This window comes from Curcuma longa, chromosome 14 (assembly GCF_044706935.1).
Source record: "Curcuma longa cultivar G26 ecotype Majalengka, Jawa Barat chromosome 14, ITB_CL_G26_1.1, whole genome shotgun sequence".
NCBI lineage: Eukaryota > Viridiplantae > Streptophyta > Magnoliopsida > Zingiberales > Zingiberaceae > Curcuma > Curcuma longa.
Genome location: NC_133874.1, coordinates 4,026,525 through 4,046,816, shown reverse-complemented (window position 1 = coordinate 4,046,816; position 20,292 = coordinate 4,026,525). Strand labels below are relative to the sequence as shown.

Sequence of the window (20,292 nt, the reverse complement as noted above, 5' to 3'; positions counted from 1 at the left end):
CATAAAACAATAAAACCGCAATCTTCTCGGTATTTGTTATTATAATCAGAAGAATTATGATTTTGCAATAATTTAAAGGTTGTGCAAATCTATCAGAGACAAAAATCCATTAAGTGTCATGGAATCGCGAGCGTTGATCGTAATACCTGTGACAGAATAAAGCAGGCTAGCTAGCTTCTTTTAGAAACTGTTCTTGGTTTTGCTTTCGATGAATGAGCGGACTGTGGGTTCTCTTCCCAAGTAATCTGAGAGAATTTCAAGCGACTCTTTAGCACCTCCTGGAGCTAATACCTGTGACAGAGATACTAGCATTGAAATACCGCACAACAACGGTGTGTAAAATATTCAAGGAGATTACGAATCTTCCTCCGTCTCACTAGATAGATCTTTTGCATCTACACTTCAATGAATGGTATCTAGTTCATTCGCCTGCATTACTCAAATGCAACTCAGGTATTGAATAGATGGCAGACAAGGTTAACTATAAGGTTGACTGCAGGTTGATGTTTAGAAACAAACCTAGGATAAGGCTTGTATCTTAAAAGTTATAGATGGACTATAACATTAATCCACTGTGATAATTAGAGTGATCCTGCCAATCATTGGTCATGTATGCTATACACTAATAACTTAACCTAAAGACATTTGATCATGGTAGAGCTCCACCAATTAAAAGCAGGTTTAATGAGACAGTAATTGCAGAAGAGAAAAAAAAAAGAAATTCCTCTTTACCTTATTTCTGAACTGAAGTCCTGCATGTTGGTTTAGCAAATCCTCTTGAAATTTCGATGCAAATATGTCAGCAGCAATGGCCTATATAATCAATAATTTTTCAGTAAGCTTTTCAGTTTCAATGATTATTTTGTAGACCCTCAAGGACTGAAATCAGAAGATATAAACTTAGAATGCATTCCCATGGGATTGACCATGATGGAGACCTTTGTTTGTTTTCAGAAAAACACAAATTAGCAGTCCGCAAAATGAAAAATCAGAAAAACCAATAAGCCACAAATTTATCCAGGCTAAATGTGAGATAGGCCATCGCTCCATTAATAACAGTCACATAAGCATATGCACTATTTAAATGTCTAGACATTTGGAACCGTCCATTAGGAGGAACATGTTATCATGCATCACTTATAGGCAGTTCTTAACACAGTATAAAATGTCATTCCATGTGATAGTGATGGGCACGGTGAAATATATTTGTTTTACTAGCCCACCAGCAAACAAAACGCGTTAAGACAGGCTTCTGCACACTTCTTCCGCAAACTGCAGAACCATGAGCGAGGCTTCTTCATATGAGGAAGCTTCTTCCAGAATGCCAATATGAGACACGGTGAGGCGTAATATACTCCCACGTACGCAAAACGAGGCAGAGCAAAGAGCCAACTAGGTTTTTTTCTCCCTCCTTTTGGTCAATTCCTCCCTCATCCTAATCAATGTTGTACAATGTGTCAGCACACCAGCACAACATAGTATTGTTCTCATACCCAAACTCAGTGATACGTCAAATATTAGCATCCAAGCATATGCAACATTATAAGTCTTCAGGAGTATGTGAAAATCCAAAACCGTTATCTTAAGCTAGTATCCAACTTGTAATGTACACATCAATATTAGAAACTGAAAAAAAAAATATTAATGATTTATATGATGAAGCAAATAATAATGGAAAATTTGACAGATAGAAATTAGAAACAAATATAAGCATTTAAAATATTTTGAGCTACAAGTATGTTGAATTAAACAATTCCTTGCTCATGTTGGTTGATAATTTGTAAAGCCAAATAGTAAATGATAATAAATAAGTACAAACCTCACTCCAGATAGAACTATAGCAAGTGGCCTCAGAGCCAATAGCAATTTGGGGAAAACTTGAGGCAGGGTTGGTACCTTCTAATAATGGTATTCCTAGCATTACCTGGAGTACAGAAGCCAACTCTGAAGGGATGACAAATTGATCATTATATAAATCTTTCATGTACTATACCTTAGGATGCAAATGCTTCAATAACTCCAGCATATTGGCATTCGGACTCGAATAAATAAATTGGTCCATGAGGCCTGTCAATATAAAGAGCTTGTATCAACATCACAAGTATGATGACAGCCATAAAGCAGCATTGTGTTGGGTAGTCTTACCATAACTAGAAACAACAGGGATGCAATTAAATTAATAGGAAAATCATAATTCAGAACTGACAATTGCTGTGATATGATTTATTAATTAACAACATACTCGAGGTGATATAAAAGCAATTCACCCTACAATGTTTTATCTAAAGCACAGGTGAACAGGAATACATGATGGAAGGTTTACAGCGACGCATAATTTCTAAGAACCAAGAAACTTGATCAACTAATATTATTGAGAAAGTTTAGAAGGAAAGCATTCCCAATTAGAGCTTTTCCAACTTCTCCTGTCTTGACTAAAGTGTCTCCCAACTTTGACCAGCTTTCACAGTTCCAGATTTAATCCTAATTGCATATGATTAGCAACCAAGAATAATGTTGCTAAGACGAGTGTCTCTGAGTAGTTAATTTTTCCAATTCAGGACTACAATTGGTGTCCTGTTTCCTGTTTAGAGGCTTTCCGATCTTAAAATGGGAAGATGTTTCTTAACAAGTTGGAGTTTACCCCTCAGAGTTCTATCCCAATTACTTTAGAATAGTGAGCGGAAAATATTTATGGAACACTCTACTTTATATAACAAGCTGGACATTATTGATGCTTAATCTGAGCATGACAGACCTGTTGGCTTTTATAATTCCCAAGTCATCTCGTCATCTCCTCTTCAATTCTGCATAACTTAATGGATGATTGGCTTTCATTTGATATTATGATAGAGTTGAGCAGTGTTTAACTTAATGAAATATGTTTGAAGTGTGGATGGTGAGGCCTTCCATTCTTTGAACAGGTAGGATACTCCCCTTTGCATGAAGGGCATTTTTGATGAGTTAGGGGATCAATTGAGGGAGCGACCCTTGAGGATGTCCTATTGAAAAGAGTTAGGGGATCAATTTAGGCTTCACCGCTATGATAGTTGCTACTGACACGTTATGATAGTTGCTAATATCTAACTTAAGAACATAGTTGACCTTAGAAATGCTATAGATTTATGATGGTTAGGTACTAACTAGAAATAGCATGTCAATAAATATTATAGGCAATTGTTAAAATAGAAGATAACGAGTTATCTATAACTGAGAGCTTTAAGTATTTAAGATTGATTTTGCAAAAGGATAAAGGGGTTGAGAGTTATATCTTACATAAAATACAAATAGAATGGTTGAAATAGAGGAGAGTATCAAGTGCTCTTTGTGATTGAAAGGTACTTCTAAAACTTAAAGAGAAGTTCTATACAATGGTTAGACTTGCCATGTTATATGGAGCTAAATGTTGAACTATAAGTCAAACACACAAGTAAAAGATGAGAGTCACAGAAATAAGGATGTTAAGATGGATGTGTGGGCATACGAGAATGGAGTGGATAATGTTGAACTATAACTCAAACACACGAGTAAAAGATAAGTTATAAAAATGAAAATGTTAAGGTGAATATGTGGACATTCAAGAATAGAGTGGATAAGAAATGAGAGCATTAGAGAAAAAGTCAAGATTACGCTTATTAAGAAAAAACTCTGAAAGACGCATTTAAGATGGTACATACATGTACTTAAACAATCAATAAATACTCCAGTTAGACGATATGAAACTTCGACAAATACGCGTATTAAACGAGAAAGAGTAAGACCAAAGAAGACTTGATTAGTAATGATAAAATAGGATAAAATTTATTTAAATATAGATGATGATATAGTAGAGGATAGAGCTCAATGACATAGGAGGATCTATATAACCAACTCCACTTAATTAGAAAAGGCTAGGTTATTATTGTTGTATAATGTAGAATCTAATAGCGTAGCTAGAGGGGAGAGGGTGAATAGTAGATAACCTAAAGAATTAAAATTTTATTCTCTTACAAGTGCAAGTGCAAGACTAAAGCAAATATTAGACTACCAAAATTCTCTTGTGCTTGTTAGAAATAGAGATATGATTATAAACACAACAAAACTAATAATAATTAAAAAACACAATTAAGATCAATGCTATCAAAAGATTTTAATGTAGTTCAAACCCCTTAGTTGTACTCCATGACTTACAAATTCATTAGATGAATCATTAGCTCTTCAAGAAACCACAATAAAAATCTCTTTTACAAGAAATGGAGAAAGCCTCATACTTAATATAAGATGAACAATGTAACCTTATAAAAAAAAAGTAGCAATGCTTCTTTTTTTCTCTAAAATGATATAATGAACAATGTAACCTTATATCTATAAATGATATAATGAACATAAGAGAATTAAAAATAAAGCAAAACCTGAAATCCCTACAAGTGTTGAAGCCTAGTTGATTTCAAGCTCCTAGAGTTGTTGGAGGCACTTAAGGACATAGACAATAAGAGCATCTTACGATAATTGTTGTTATATTTCGAGGTTCCCTTGTACCAAATTACGATAATTGTTGTTATAGACAAAGACTAGTTTAGTTAACTGCTCCGACTTCCAATGGGTTCAAACTAAGTTCAATTGCTCAAACAGCTAAAACAATAAGCTTATTTGCTAACAACTAGTTGTCATGCGATTGCTAAAACTTTTAGTCGGCACAAACCATTTCTAGTCGATTTTAATGACAATGATAGCAAAGTTATCCTCCAATAGATAACTTTCCACTCAACTGAAAGATCTCTTCAGTCAATTTAAGTCCAACGGAAAGCATCATATTTAGAACCATGATCTAAAAGGTCGTACCGTACTAGGCGAAATCATCAAGATGTATCACATCGATAGATTACAAAACTCAATACTACTCAACACTAAGCCAATTTCTCCTATTTCGTGTGCCAATAATGTTGATGAGTATCATTTCATGTCAACACTCGAAACCCCTTGACATACTAAAATTAAAATAATGTTATTATTTTTTTTTGTTTTGTAGTTTTCTACTTAAAAGATAATGTCAAAATTACAACATTCCAAATGGAAAGCAAGCATTGAAGTTAACTAGCACGGTTCGAGAATTCAAACCTTTTAAAACAATTGACTACCTAGTAGACTTAATAACTTTAGTCGACTTAGTCTTGCCTCCATTCTGTTGGAGCCAAAACATAACCTTTTTGTCTCTGAGCAAAACATTTGCAGTCGACTCCTAAGTTAACTCAACATTTCAGTTAATTGAGAATAACCTCCAATAAAAAAAATTTGCTCAACAATCTTGATATACTTGAGAGCAAGCTCAACTGTTGATTACCACCTAAAAAACCTTGCTCCTTGGTTGTATAAACCAAGGAACAAGGTTTTGCCCATATAATCTCTCACAAACCGTAAATATTCTAGTCTTCGATTTTTGTTAATGCTTCTCGCCCATGAGTCCATCTCATCAAGCCTTCAATCTGTTAGATACACCAAGTCCTCTAACCTTAGTTCATGTCATCCCCTACCTAGCCTTCGAATTCACCTCGGTTTGAGCCTCTACGTCAAGAAACTAACAACGAACTTGACTATGTGAGTACAACTCAATCCTATCAAGTCACAGTCTTTCCAACTCCATGAGCAACCTGCCAAGCTCCTAGTCGACTATAACCTCTTGGTCCAACAATCTTCCAACTTAACCCTATCAAGTTACGAGATTTTCAAATTCCACATGTAGCATGCCAAACTCCTATACACTTGACACATATTAGAAATACAAAATGATCCTAACTTAAAACCTTCACTAACCACATTAACACATCCCAACTAGGGTCGACCACTTGGAGCATAATTCCACTAACATATAATAGTTAGGTGTTGTCAATACTAGGGGTGCAAACAAATCAAGCCGACTTGTGAGTTTTTCGAGCCGGCTTGAAAAATATTTAATTCATATTCAAAATTATTAAATGCAAGCGAAACTCAAAACGTATTCGATAATTTTTCGAACCGAATTCGAATCTATAATATTTTGTTCGATTGTTCACAAGCTTTTATTTGATTTTATTATATATTTATTATTTCTATTATGTTATCCAATAAGTATATTTTAAAATATAACCAATTAACCTTGTTAATGGGTTAATAGACTATATTTTAAGATATAACCCATAACTCCTCTTACTAACCCTAATCTTTTCACAAACCCTAATAGAGTGCTTTGGATGACGGCTGAAATCATGTCGAGGTCATCAACCGAGTGAAAGGAAGGTTGAAGGCAATGACAGAAAGCGAAGGGCAAAGTCTCATCGGGGATGTGCGATTGTGCTTCCAATGATTGGGATTTGGAGACTGGAGACTGCAAGCAAGCTTTTCTCCGCCTCCACGTCCTTTTGCTTGGAAGCCTCGGTCTGACATGTCATGCCTCTCTCTTTTTGCTCTTTAATCCTTGTTCGTTGTTGAATCATTGATTATCAAAGGGGAAATCTAATTGTAAGTCTCTCTTTTCTCTCCTTAATCTCTTTTTTTTTAAATACAAAATTAATTCAAATTCATTCTTACTTTCATTTTTTTTCTTTTTTTGGAAGAAATTATTTTATTTTATTTGTTTTAATCTTTCAATTCATTTTATTGCTTAAAGAAATCGAAGTTGTTAAATATTGATTTTGAGTGGAATAGTTGTTGAATTTGATAACTTTTGTGAAGTTTACAATTTTGCATATTTAAGTACAGTAATGTTTCCATGGAATTTATTTGAGTAATTTATTCCTTATTCTTGAAAATATGTTATTTCCAAAGGATACCATGAAATATATTTGAATAATTTATTGTATTACTAATATTTTTCATATATAATTTCTCTTTCGATTTTCAAAGAATATGGCTAATTCTGCTCCCAGAACAAATAATAGATAAAAGGGATAGTGTGACTAACAATTTGACTGGGGATGATAATTCATTTCATAAGTCAAAGAAACAAAAGAGATCTCAAGTGTAGCTAGAAATGATTGAGGTTGAGGATCCAAAAAGTGACAAGTACAAGTGCAAATATTGTCATCTATTCCTCGTAAAAATGAAGCCAGGTACTACAACACACTTAAAACAACACTTGGATCATTGTGTTAAACACTTGGATTCTAAAAAGAAACTTGAAGATAAACTCAAACAACAACTATTGTTAGGCTTCGAAAGCATTGATACAACTATGTCACCTTTGTTACTTGATCAAAAATTTTGTACGAAATGCATGAAAGAAGCAACTGCCTCATGGATCCTAAAGCATGAACATCCATTTACATTATTAGAAGAAGGTTTTAATATGTTTTATAGACGAGGAATACCTAAGTGGACTCGTATATCACGAACAATAGCAAAAAAAGAGTTGTTTTGCAATATATGAAGCTAAAAAGAAAAAATTACATGGTCTATTGAAAAATGTAACAAAGATTAACCTCACAACATATTTATGGAAGTCAAAAAATCAAAAAATAGAGCACATAATTATCACTAGTCACTAGATTGACTCTTCTTGAAAATTGAATAAACATATTCTCAGTGTTTTTTCATATTTCTCCTTGAGGTGGTTCTCAAATTTCAAATACCCTTCTAAAGTGTCAAGGACATGGGAAATTGAAAATAAGGTATATACTATTTCTATTGATAATGTGAGTGCTAATGATGTTGCAATTAAATATATGAAGGAAGATTTCTTGACAATAAATAAAAATCTGATTTGTGAAGGAAAATTATTCCATGTTCGGTGTTGTGCACATTTAAATCTTAAAGCTCAAGATAGTCTCAATGAAATTAAAGATATTATTCATGTAATTCGTCAATGTGGATTTCATCAGAAGAACGGATGTCAGATTCATTCAATTTGCTGAAATTGTGAAACAATTGAAGTTACATGAAAGAAGATTGGTTGATGATTGTAAAACAAGATGGACTTCAACTTATGAGATGTTAAGAAGAATTGCTTTCAAAGAAGTTTTTCCAAGATTTAAAGACCGGGAACCTAACTACATTCATTGTCCAACAAAAGATAATTGGGAGCAATTGCATAAAGTATTTTCAATCTTGAAAGTATTTTATGAAGCAACCAAAATTATTTCTGGAAGTGAGTATCCTACTGCTAGTAATCTTGAATGAGAAACCTTATAATGAAGAAGAATTTATTAGAAAAATGGTGCAAAAAATAAAAGGAAAGTTTGATAAATATTGGGGTGAGTGTAATTTATTAATGGTTGTTGGTTTAGTTTTGGATCCTAGATGTAAAATGCGAGTACTTGAATTCACTTTTCCTAATCTTTATAACTCATTTGAATCAGAGAGTAATATTAAAGAGATTCAAAGGCTTTGTATGTAATTTATAAAGAATATTCGGATGCAGCTGTTGAAAAGCTTCAAGGATCAAAAACCAACTCTGAATCTTAAGATAGCAATAGCTCAACTCAAAGTAAGAGAGAACATACTACCTTTTCTTTTGGATGGTCTGAATTCTCTCCTTATTTAAAAGAAATTGAAATTGTACAACTTGAAAAATCTGAGCTAGATGTGTATCTAGAGGAAGGGTCATAGGCATAATCTAAATGATGCATTAGATGCTCTTGGTTGGTGGAAGCTCAATACATACAAATTTTTGATGTTGTCAACAATGGCTAGAGATATATTAGCGATACCCATTACCATAGTAACTTCAGAGGCAACCTTTAGCACTGGAAGTCGTGTTATTGATAAGTATCGTGCTTCTTTAGCTCCCACAACAGTTGAAATGTTGATGTAAGGTGGAGATTGGTGTCAAAAATGACATGGAGTGACTAAAAAGACTAAGTTATGATGCTAAAACATTTTGCTTATGTTTTTTTCTTCTAATTAGAAAGTAGTATTTAAAAAATAAATGATACATTTATCCTTATTATTGTAGGTTGAAAAACAACATTTGACGATTGATTTACCTATAAATTAAATTTATCATTGGAAGTTGAAACTTGAAAAACTAATTGTGCGACTGAGGTATAATTTAATTTTTAGCATTTTATATTTGAGTTTATAACATGTTTATCTTTTGATTTTCGCACAGATTGAAGAGGTGGCAGTATAAAACTTTTTTATTTCTTGGAATTCAATGGCGGCTGGACTTGGGATGTAGCAAGAGATAAGGCTAGTGGCTGTTAATTTTTTACCATCAATCTCATTTTGGCTCAATTTTGTATGACTTGTATATTTAAAACACATAAGCTAGTGAATTTTTATTTTGTTTACTAATGTAATGTGTTTAGACTAATTATGCAAATTATTGAACTTTGACTTTGTCTACCTTTATTCTGTCCAAGTTTTATTTGTCTCCAAATTATTATGAAATTTGTATTCAGTTTTCAATTTTACTCTTATGATGTTTTGGATCACTGTTTATTTTTATTCTATTGTACACAATTTTAATTTGAATATACTCAAATTAAGTTTCGAATAATTTGAATTGAGCTCGAATTTGAGTCATTTCGAGCTAATGTTTGATTTAGCTTGAATCAAAGCTCGAACAATTCGAATTGAATTCGAACTCGAATTTTATTTCGAATCTAGCTTGAGTCAAAATTATTTGTATCTTTGAACTTCCAATCGAATTCCAATACCATCTATACTATTTGAGCTCAAATTCGAATATCAATATTTTCATATTATTCGGTTCGTTCGCACTCCTAGCCAATACCTAATTAGATAACACTAAAGTCATTATGAAATAAAGCAAATAACAAACTTACAATCACATAACCTTAGAGACGATGTGGGACTATAATGGTTGAGTGTTGCCTAATTGAAGTTGCATGGTTGAATGCCTATTCTCATAAGAGATGTTACCAAATGATGTGGGTTTATGACTAGAGACCATGAGACCAAAATTTTTCGACTTCATATAGAAGCAACCATTTCAATTAATTTAGATGATGCATCCAACTTTATTAGTTGAGCATGTGTTTGTATATCAAATGATATAAAGATTCATGACAAAGTCTTGAATTCATATTGAGATGAATATGCTTGAGAGATGGTATGTTGCATTAAACTTCTTTTATTATCATCTATTCTTATTCTTTTGATTCTTTTAGGAGGTTTTCTTGCTAGTGTTGCTAATAGTTCCTATCTTATACGTATCCTTATATCAACATCAAGTGAGTCATTAAGCATACTACTACTATTACTCTGCTTTAGGACATCACTACTATTTGGTTAAATTTTGCACAACTGAGAAGCATTCCTTGGTAGACTTCCTGACTTTTTTATTACATAAGCTATTAAGACATTATGTTATTATTGTCAATGTGTTGTGTGGTAATCATCACTTCTTGTTGAAGACTAGTGTGAGGACATGTTGCAAGCATCATTTAGCATCACTGCGACATAGTGAGCTAACACAAGGTGTCAATGAATTATTCACAACCAAGAAGGGTCACTTGCACATGACAGTTTAAGCTATCACTTACAAATTACAAGCTACTATATAGTGTGGCTTAGAGTTCTGAATCAATTTGGTTTAGTATGACCAGATACAAATGAACACAAATAAGTTATTTTTTCCTGTATATGAAGGCTGCATATGTGCAATGCGTACCTAAAGAGGATGTATATCCATTATGTTATGTGGTCCCTTTCAAAACCACTTGGTGGTAACATATGCAGCTTAGACTAAACACATCAAAGAAGAAGGGCTGAGAAAGAGGAAACGTATAGAGCAAAAAAAAAAAAAAAAAGATTTGACAATTGTGATGGATGGATGAGGAGGTGGTAACATATGCAGCTTAGACTAAACACATCAAAGAACAAGGGCTGACAAAATGGACACGTATAGAGAAAACAAATTAAGATTTTACAATTGTGATGGATGGATGAGGAGAGGAAAGGAGTTTGCAACGATATGGTGGAGGAAGGGAGGGAAGGCTACCCTATCACATCAAAGTCACAGCCTCTTTGAAATTGAGAAGAAAAACCGAACCTAATCTAATACCCAAATTGAGAAGAGAATATAGTATTAGCATTAAAAAAAGGGCTAATCTTATACCCTTTAGGGTACTCTATACCTAAAATACTTAAAGTGGGACTAAATGCATAACCAATATAACTATAACTCTAACAAGAATCACAAAAGATCATTCACATTGTGACTGTATGGTGTAAATGCACATTTAAGACCACACTTTCAACAAAGCAGATTGCCTTGATAGGGACAAGTCAGAGTTGGGGAAATCCCTATTTGCTCAATTTCCAACCAGAAATGAATGTGAAATACCAAGAAGGGCCTATACAATTGAACCCAAACCACGTGAACCAAATGTGTAAAAGGTATCTCTGCTCCTATATGTGATGAACAATGCTCGTCATAATCTATGTTTTACATTGTACAACTTTTTTTTTTTTTTCCAGAAAATCAGTTACGAGTCCAAATAACACAAACAGAAAGAAAAGAAAAACTTTGACGAACCAACTCTTGTTAAACTGAAGAGAAATTAGACACTAAACAAAGATAGAGGAAGCACAAAGATGAGATATTTTCACATAAATTAACACAGGGACACAGAAATACCATATTTGAAGAGGAAAGAAATGGAAAGAAAATTTAAAATGATTTTACGTTTTTATTACTAAGATACCATTCAACATTATAAGCAAAGAACTAGATTCCGAAGTAGAATAAACTATACTTACAAAGTAGAATTTCTTGCTTCAGTTTAAGGCCAGAGAACAAATCCCGCTTTCTCCTTAATGATGTGCACATATTAGTTGTGACGGATTTTGTAATATCCTGTGCTAGAATTTACGGGCGATTTTTTAGGATCTTACTTGGTCAAAGTCAATGATATATCATTAAGGATAAATGATGAAAACAATGTTAAAAATTATCACATTTTCCACGATGGATAAATGATGAAACAAATGATACTGTGTTCATCATATTTCTGAATATTATACTATTTTCAAAAATAAAAATAAAAACATTATATATAAACATTTTCCATAAAAAGTGGTTTATTGTACTTATAGGACCAGAGATTTTTTTAATATCTAACAATGGCCTTTTTGACGACTATACTCAAGAAGTTTCTGGACATAGTTATTATCCTAAAGATATCTAAGCAAAAGCAATTGCCCTGAGGATAGCATCAATCTTTAATCAACTGTTTCCAGCTAATAACCAACTTTCCAAAAAGGAAAAAAGGCCTGAGCATTTGCCTTCACTAATAGATATGAAAGCAGCACCATTGGGTCAGCAAATTTACATGACTTGTTTGCTTTCAAGATTTAGAACATAGACCCACATATCAATATGAAATAATAAAACTGAGATGTGATCACTAAAAGACTAAAAGACTCAAATTGTCATGTAATGGTTCCTTAAATCTTTCGAGCAAAAGAGAGACTTAACCAAAGTCAAAGGAATTTGCTGCAAAAGATGCCTTTGGTGGGTTTCCTTGTCATAAGGCAGGTAGAAGAGGAGAAATTAATGGTCTGTCCAGCCAAAGAAAGAGAACTGATCTTTTACATGAACTGTTAGGTCACTGGCCAAAATGCTTAAATGCAAGTTAATGGCAGTTCACTCATTCAAGCATATAATCCTCTTTAGTTAGTCCATAACTATTCAAATAGGGCTAAAGTATAGTGCCACAATAATCCCACTTAATGCTTGATATCTCCACCAAGATATAAATCCAAACCAGACCTAAAGTCACCCCTAATCAGCTCTGTGATGGCACGTTCTGAGGCCCAATGGAAGAATGTGCCATCAAACAAGTGACCTCTACAAAGCCACTCATCCATCATGCTGCGAGGATTAGGTCTACTCTAATAAGAATCACAATGCCTAATGAGAGATCTACTTAACTTTGTTAGACCTAATCATTGGCCCAAAATGCTTGAGCACAAATTATTAATTACATCGTCTAAGCTAATTACCACTCTCTGCATGGGACTAAAGTAGGGTATCACAAGAAACTGATTTAGTGATTTTGATATTTAAAATTCTATATACATGTTTCTTTTACCAAATATCACAATTGTGTTTGACAGATTTGCAACAATTCTACATATATAGGAACCATAAGCCATTTGAAGCCCAACACCTGGTTGAACTAGCCAATCATTAACAATAAGTTCATAAACAAAACCACAAAAAAATGATGCCAACTTTCCTCGCAAAGAGAGAATAGTTTGAAATGTACAATGCAGAGAATTTTACAAATCATCAAGACATTTGACAAAGGATTACCTGGTAGTAACCAGACATCATTTTCAGTGAGATACTCTGGTAACACCTAAAGCACGATAACCATTTTGTTTAAACATGAATGTATTAGATCACTTAGTCAAAGATGAACATTTGACACCTATTGACTTACCAGTTCTCAAGAAGCTTACTAGGAATTTCAATGAAGTCAGCATCCACTTGCAGACCAGAAAACCTTGAAAAGGTTGCACGCATGCATATATGATGTACCTAAGATTATGATATAAATGAATATCTTCATTGGTTATTCTTGGATAAGTCAACAAAGGCATTATTCAAAACAAACTAATGGATTGTGTATCCGAAGTTCTTGTAGGCATCCATATAAGCATAACAGCCACTAACAAATTCAGACAGAAGCATCAACATTAGCTAAAATGCAAACCAGACATATGCTTCATTGCACTATCATATTGGACAATTAGAGGCCTAAGCAATATTTTGTTTGTTTATGAATTCGCACAATTCAGATGCAAAATGAGACCAAAAATTAACCTGCATATGAAGAGAGGGAATGGGATAGAATTTTTTTGTTATGCCCTGCTTGCCCGCCATGAATCTTGTCCAAAATGTAGTTTTGTATTTAATAATTTATTATCTCACTCCACTTAAGTAGAGGAGCAGCATGGTGGGGATGGGGAAGAACTCCCCTGCTTTCTATATTGGACAGGGATGAAAATTAAAAGATGCATCCCAACCCATTCCATTGTCATCCCTAGTTGGGACAATAGTTCCTCCAGTTTAGTTAGGTCTAACTACGGTTTTTTGATAGTTTGATAATTCAATTTAAGTTAGGTGCATGTATTTGATCAGTGTATAGGATATCATACAAGTTGGAGATTAAAGTGATCAAACTTAGATGATGAACTTTATGGATTGAGAGCAGAGCCATGAGAAATTTTGAACTCGTGAATGATCATCAAACTTGAAGAAAGATTGAAGACCATTGTATTTATTTTGGGGTAATAAATTGATTGGATTGAAAGAATTTAGCACCATAGAATGTATACTTTTGTTGACGACTAGTTCCCAAAGTTGGGGTAATTTATGGCGCTTGTAAACCAACTAAAGGGGTTGCCAGCTTGGACTAGAATGCTGATCAACTAGGAGATTAGTTCAGTCAACTTGGTTCAGTCAACTGGAACATTGATCCAATCAATTGGAATTAGGCAATCTGGAGCAATGACAAAAGTATGTCATATTTCAAATGTTAGACGACATTTATGAGTTTTTGGTCAACACAAGTGCCTAGATTTAGTCATTGAGGCTTGATTTAAAAAATTAGAGGCTTTTTCTGGATCTAATGCTTATATGAAATTATTTGTAATCATCCTTAAACACTCTCAATTGCTAAAAGGAACATCAAAAGGCGTTGGAAGAGAAGACAGTTTCATGCTTAGAAACTCTTTCAGGTAAGATGCTTTTCACCTAGTATTAGATCTTAATCTACAAGGTGAGAAAGAGAATTCTACAAATTGTACTTATTTCTTATCATCATGAAAAGTATATGATTGCATCTGGAGGGGATTTAAAACTAATCATTTTGCATTGAATTGTAACCGTTTGCTAAAAGATCTCTAGTAACAATGAGAGTTAACTCAGGACAACAAAGGTAGATCGCCAAAAGTGAGAAAGGTCTTGGTGGTTTGCTCAAGTACATGTTATCAAAATAACTTAAGAAATCTTATTCAATTACAAGATATAAGGCCCTATTTATAGTTAGAGTTTAGGGCCTATTCTAGAAAAAGTCTATAAAAAAATAACGAATATTTATAACTAATACTCCCCCTCAAGTTGGAGCATAGATATTAATCATGCCCAACTTGTTACAAAGATAATCAACTCGGATCCCATTTAAAGCTTTTGTGAAGATATCCCCTAATTGTTCTCCAGTTTTTACATATCCTGTAGTGATCAAGCCTTGTTGAATTTTCTCACGAACAAAATGACAATCAATTTCAATGTGCTTAGTCCGCTCATGGAACACGGGATTCGATGCAATGTGAATAGCAGCTTGATTATCACACCATAGTTTTGCTGGTATTGAAATTTTGAGTCCTATTTCAGTCAACAGTTGATATATCCACATTATTTCACACACAGACTGTGCCATAGCTCTATATTCTGATTCTGCACTGGATCGCGACACAACCTTTTGCTTCTTACTCTTCCATGATACTAAATTTCCTCCAATGAAGATACAATACCCTGAAGTAGACCTCCTATCCATTTTAGAACCTGCCCAATCTGCATCTGAAAAACATTCGATATGAGTGTGCCCATGATCTTTATATACAATACCTCGTCCGGGTGCGCCCTTCAAGTAACACAAAATTTGCTCTAATGCTGCCCAATGATGAACCGTTGGAGATGACATATACTGACTAACAACACTAACTGAATATGCAATATCTGGACGAGTCAAGGTAAGATAATTCAACTTCCCAACCAACCTTCGATATCTCTCTGGATGTTCAAATAATTCTCCATCTACTGTAAGATCCACGTTCTGAGTCATTGGAGTACTACAAGGTTTTGCCCCTAACTTTCCCGTCTCAGTTAATAAGTCGAGAACATATTTTCTCTGAGATAGAAATATACCATTTTTACTCCTCATAACTTCAACACCTAAGAAATACTTTAGCATCCCTAAATCTTTTGTATGAAACTGAGTGAGAATGAAAGATTTGAGAGATGAAATTCCCGTAGTATCACTACCAGTAATCACAATATCATCCACATACACAACTAATAGAATAGTACCAGCTCCTGATTGCTTGTAGAACACAGAATGATCAGACTTGCTTTTCTTCATACCAAATTTTTCAACAACCTGACTAAATTTTCCAAACCAAGCACGAGGACTTTGTTTCAAACCATACAAAGTTTTTCGAAGACGACAAACTCGCCCCATCTCCCCCTGAGCAACGAAACCAGGAGGTTGCTCCATATACACCTCCTCTTGAAGATCACCATGAAGAAAAGCATTCTTGATATCAAGTTGATGTAAAGGCCAATGATGAGTAGCAGCAAGAGAAATAAATAATCGAACAGATGTCAATTTTGCAACAGGAGAAAAAGTATCAGAATAATCCACACCATATGTTTGAGCATAACCCTTAGCAACAAGACGAGCTTTTAATCTAGCAACTGATCCATCTGGATTGACTTTAACATTGAATATCCATTTGCATCCAATAGCTTGTTTTCCTGGAGGTAGATCAACCAAGTCCCAAGTATCATTGTCATTTAAGGCTTTCATTTCCTCTATCATTGCATTTCTCCAACCGTGATGAGATAAGGCCTCACGGACAGTTTTAGGAACAGAAACAGAGTCAAGTGAAGCAATAAAAGAGCAGGAAGCAGATGACAAGCCATTATTAGAAACAAATGAAGAGATAGGATAAGTACACTGGCGTTTACCTTTTCGTAATGCAATAGGAAGATCATCATTCGGAGTTGGATCTGATGACGAAGTAGTAGGTGCAGGACATGAGTCAAGAGGTTGACGTCTGGAGTATACTTCAACAATAGGAGGCTTGACAAGAGCTGGTTTTGAGATAGGTGTGGAGGATATAACAGAATATACCAATAAATCATCATCTTCCTTTTGGGAAGTCGGGATATGTGAGGATGAGAAATAAGGCGTGTCCTCCATGAAAGTAACATCGATTGAAACAAGATATTTATTAATACTAGGACAATAACACCTATAGCCTTTTTGAAGACGAGAATAACCAAGGAAAATGCATTTCAAAGATTTAGGATCTAGTTTAGTGATATGTGGACGAACATCCCGAACAAAACAAGTGCTACCAAATATCCTAGGGTTGACAGGAAACAATGATTTGTTAGGAAACAGAATTTTGTAAGGAATCTCACCATGAAGAACAGAGGATGGCATACGGTTAATGAGAAAACATGCAGTGGAAACCGCGTCTGCCCAAAAAGACTTGGGAACATTCATTTGAAATAAAAGAGCTCGTGCTGTTTCAAGAAGATGTCTATTCTTACGTTCAGCCACACCATTCTGGGATGGAGTATCAACACAAGAGGTTTCATGAAGTATACCATTCTGACTCATATAAGATTGAAATATACTGGACGTATATTCCTTAGCATTATCACTTCGTAAAGTACGGATGGTCATATTGAACTGAGTTTTAATTTCCGCACAAAAAGCACAAAATAGAGAAAATAACTCAGAACGATTTTTCATTAAATATAACCAAGTTACACGAGAATAATCATCCACAAAAGTGACAAAATACCTAAATCCAGGTTCAGACAAAATAGGACAAGGACCCCAAATATCAGAATGAACTAACTCAAAAGGACTAATAGCACGTTTATTTATCCTTGGACTTGAACTCAGACGGTGATGTTTTGCAAACTGACATGACTCACAATTTAATGAAGGCACGCTACTATATTGTGGACAAAGTTTCTTGAGTAATGGAAGAGATGGATGCCCTAACCTACAATGAGCCTCAAAAAGAGAAGTGTCACTCGAGCAAGCAAGAGATCTTGGAACAGATGTATCAAGAATGTAGAGACCTCTATTTTCATGTCCTTTACCAATAGTCTTCTTCGTCAAAAGATCCTGAAATAAACAATGATCGGGAAAGAATGAGATGCAACAGTTAAGATTACGAGTTAACTGACTAACAGAAAGCAAATTAAAGGATAAATTGGGTAAATGTAAGACAGAGGATAAAGAAAGCAAAGGAGTGGGATTGACAGTTCCAGACCCACGAACGCAAGAAGAAGATCCATCAGCTAAGGTAACAATAGGAGTATTGGATTTTTGTGTGAAAGTAGAAAAGAGATTAGAATTACCTGTCATATGATCCGTGGCACCAGAATCAATGACCCACTTAGAGGATGAGGAAACAAGACATGTATTGTGGTTACCTGAATCAGCAATAGCAGTGATAGAGGAAGATGAAGACTTAAGTGATTCCTGATATTGAGAAAACTTGGCAAATTCTTCTGCAGAGACAAGCACCGATTTATCAGAGGTATCAGGAGTTGATGCAATATGAGCCCGATGTTTTTGCTGATTTTTATACTGAAGCTTTCTGCACTCAAACTTTGTATGACCCGGCTTGCGACAATAGTTACATGTAATACCACTAGAATTTGATGTCTGAGTTTCAGAAGTTTGCGAGTCTCCTCCTTTGTTTCTATTGTGAATAATTGATCTTTTTGATACATAATTATTATTGCGACTCACCAAAGCACCACTAGGTGGAATAGGTGTGGTATTTTCTGTACGGAGAATACGGCTAAACACTTCTTGTAACGAGGATACCTCAGAACTAGATAGAATTTGTGATTTAGCAGATTCGAAGTCAGGTGATAAGCCAGCAAGGAAGCTCATGATAGCCATCTGCTCCCGTTGACGTTGTTGAACCTTCACATCAGGACTAAAGGGTAGCAACATATTAAGTTCCTCATATGTCTTTTTGAAAGCCATAAAATAATTAATCAGAGGTTGATCTTGTTTTTCCACACGGTAAAAAGCTTTGCAAACCTCATACATACGGGTGAGATTTCCTTTCCCAGAGTATAAAAAATCTAGATAATCCATCAATTCTTTAACAAATTCACAGTGATTAATCAAACCAATTACCTCACTATCAATACAATTCCGAATCTGAAGGAATAAACGAGCATCTTCTCTCAGCCATGTTTGTTTTGAATCATCTTGTGGCGGGTCATCAGTCAAATGTCCATCTTTATCAATACTTCGTAAATAAAGACGGACAGTTTTACTCCAATCCAAATAGTTTGAACCATTTAATTTATAATCAGTAATTTTGGATACCACGGGCACCATATCCATCATGATAGAAGTTTTCTTTTCAGCCATAAGATTTATTCACAGAAAGAAGCCAAATAACTCTGAAGAAAATCCAAAGACACGCAACACCAAAGACTGAACAGACTCACAGAGATTTACCTTGTGAGATAAAGAGGAATACCAAATTTGGAGAAGTGCATATAATTGTGAAGCAAACTGCCGCAGCAACAGAGACTCCGGTCTGCAGCAGATCAAACGCAGAAGGAGGCAGGCAGAAGGACTCCGGTCTGCAGAAAATCAATCGCAGGCAGATGACTCCGGTCTGCAGGTTCAAGAAGCGAACTGGGAGCTGTACAGGAAGCAAAAGGCGGACGGAGGCGGCGCTGTTATTTACGAGCAAGAGGCCGAGCTGCGCTCTTCGTGAGGTCGCGGTTAGGGGACACTGCAGCAGCAGGCCGCGACGGCGCGCGTACGCGACAGAAGGGGCGTCGGGACCCTGTGCCGGGCGAAGGCGCAGGGACGGCGCGCCCTACGCGAAGCAGAAGGAGGCAGAGGGGATCCTGTGCCTGGCGGAGGCGCAGGGTGCGTACCTGCGCACGCTGCTGGAGTCGCACTCCTCCCTTCCCAAGACCCTCGTGACACTGATGATCGGCACGTACAAGGAGGGTGAAGGGGTTGCAGCAGAAGGCGTCGCCGAGAAGCATTGAGGCGGGCTCTCTCTTCGAGAGAGAAGGCGCGAGCGAGCAGCCAGAGAGAAGCCAGCGAACGCGATACGGAAATCGCGATCGCGAGAAAAATCAGCGTTTTCCGAAAACCCTAAAATCTATTTGCTCTGATACCATGTTATCAAAATAACTTAGAAATCTTACTTCAATTACAAGATATAAGGCCCTATTTATAGTTAGAGTTTAGGGCCTATTCTAGAAAAAGTCTATAAAAAAAATAACGAATATTTATAACTAATAAGCAACCGAGGAAGATGGTTTTGTCGCTACAGTGAGAATGAGTGAGAAAGCTATTACATGCAAGATGGAGAAGTCATGACATGCTTTGCTATAGGAACACGAATGGTATATTACTTTAGTTGAGAGTGGGTTTAATTTTGTACTGTTATATTTATGTAGTGAATGGGATTTTGATTCGAAATGGGGTACATGGACATCAGGAGGTGGACAGGTGTGGAAAGGGATTAATTTAGTAATTATTATTTTTAGTTCAATCATTAGTTTCATTA

At 35.2% G+C, this 20,292-nt stretch overlaps 1 protein-coding gene across 4 annotated transcripts in view; it reads right to left on the bottom strand.

Annotated features, from left to right (window-relative positions):
* Window positions 1-20,292, bottom strand: part of LOC141845214 (putative thimet oligopeptidase) — a 51,247-nt gene continuing 30,955 nt past the window's right edge. For all 4 annotated transcript variants that reach the window (XM_074733270.1, XM_074733273.1, XM_074733271.1 and 1 more), the window contains 7 exons: window positions 13,365-13,462; window positions 13,235-13,280; window positions 11,677-11,773; window positions 1,994-2,067; window positions 1,820-1,924; window positions 733-813; window positions 1-291 (listed from right to left, as the gene is read on the bottom strand). In XM_074733270.1, coding sequence (XP_074589371.1) covers window positions 181-291; window positions 733-813; window positions 1,820-1,924; window positions 1,994-2,067; window positions 11,677-11,773; window positions 13,235-13,280; window positions 13,365-13,462 — 612 coding nt within the window. In that variant the 3' untranslated portion in view covers window positions 1-180. The remainder of the gene's footprint in view (window positions 292-732; window positions 814-1,819; window positions 1,925-1,993; window positions 2,068-11,676; window positions 11,774-13,234; window positions 13,281-13,364; window positions 13,463-20,292) is intronic.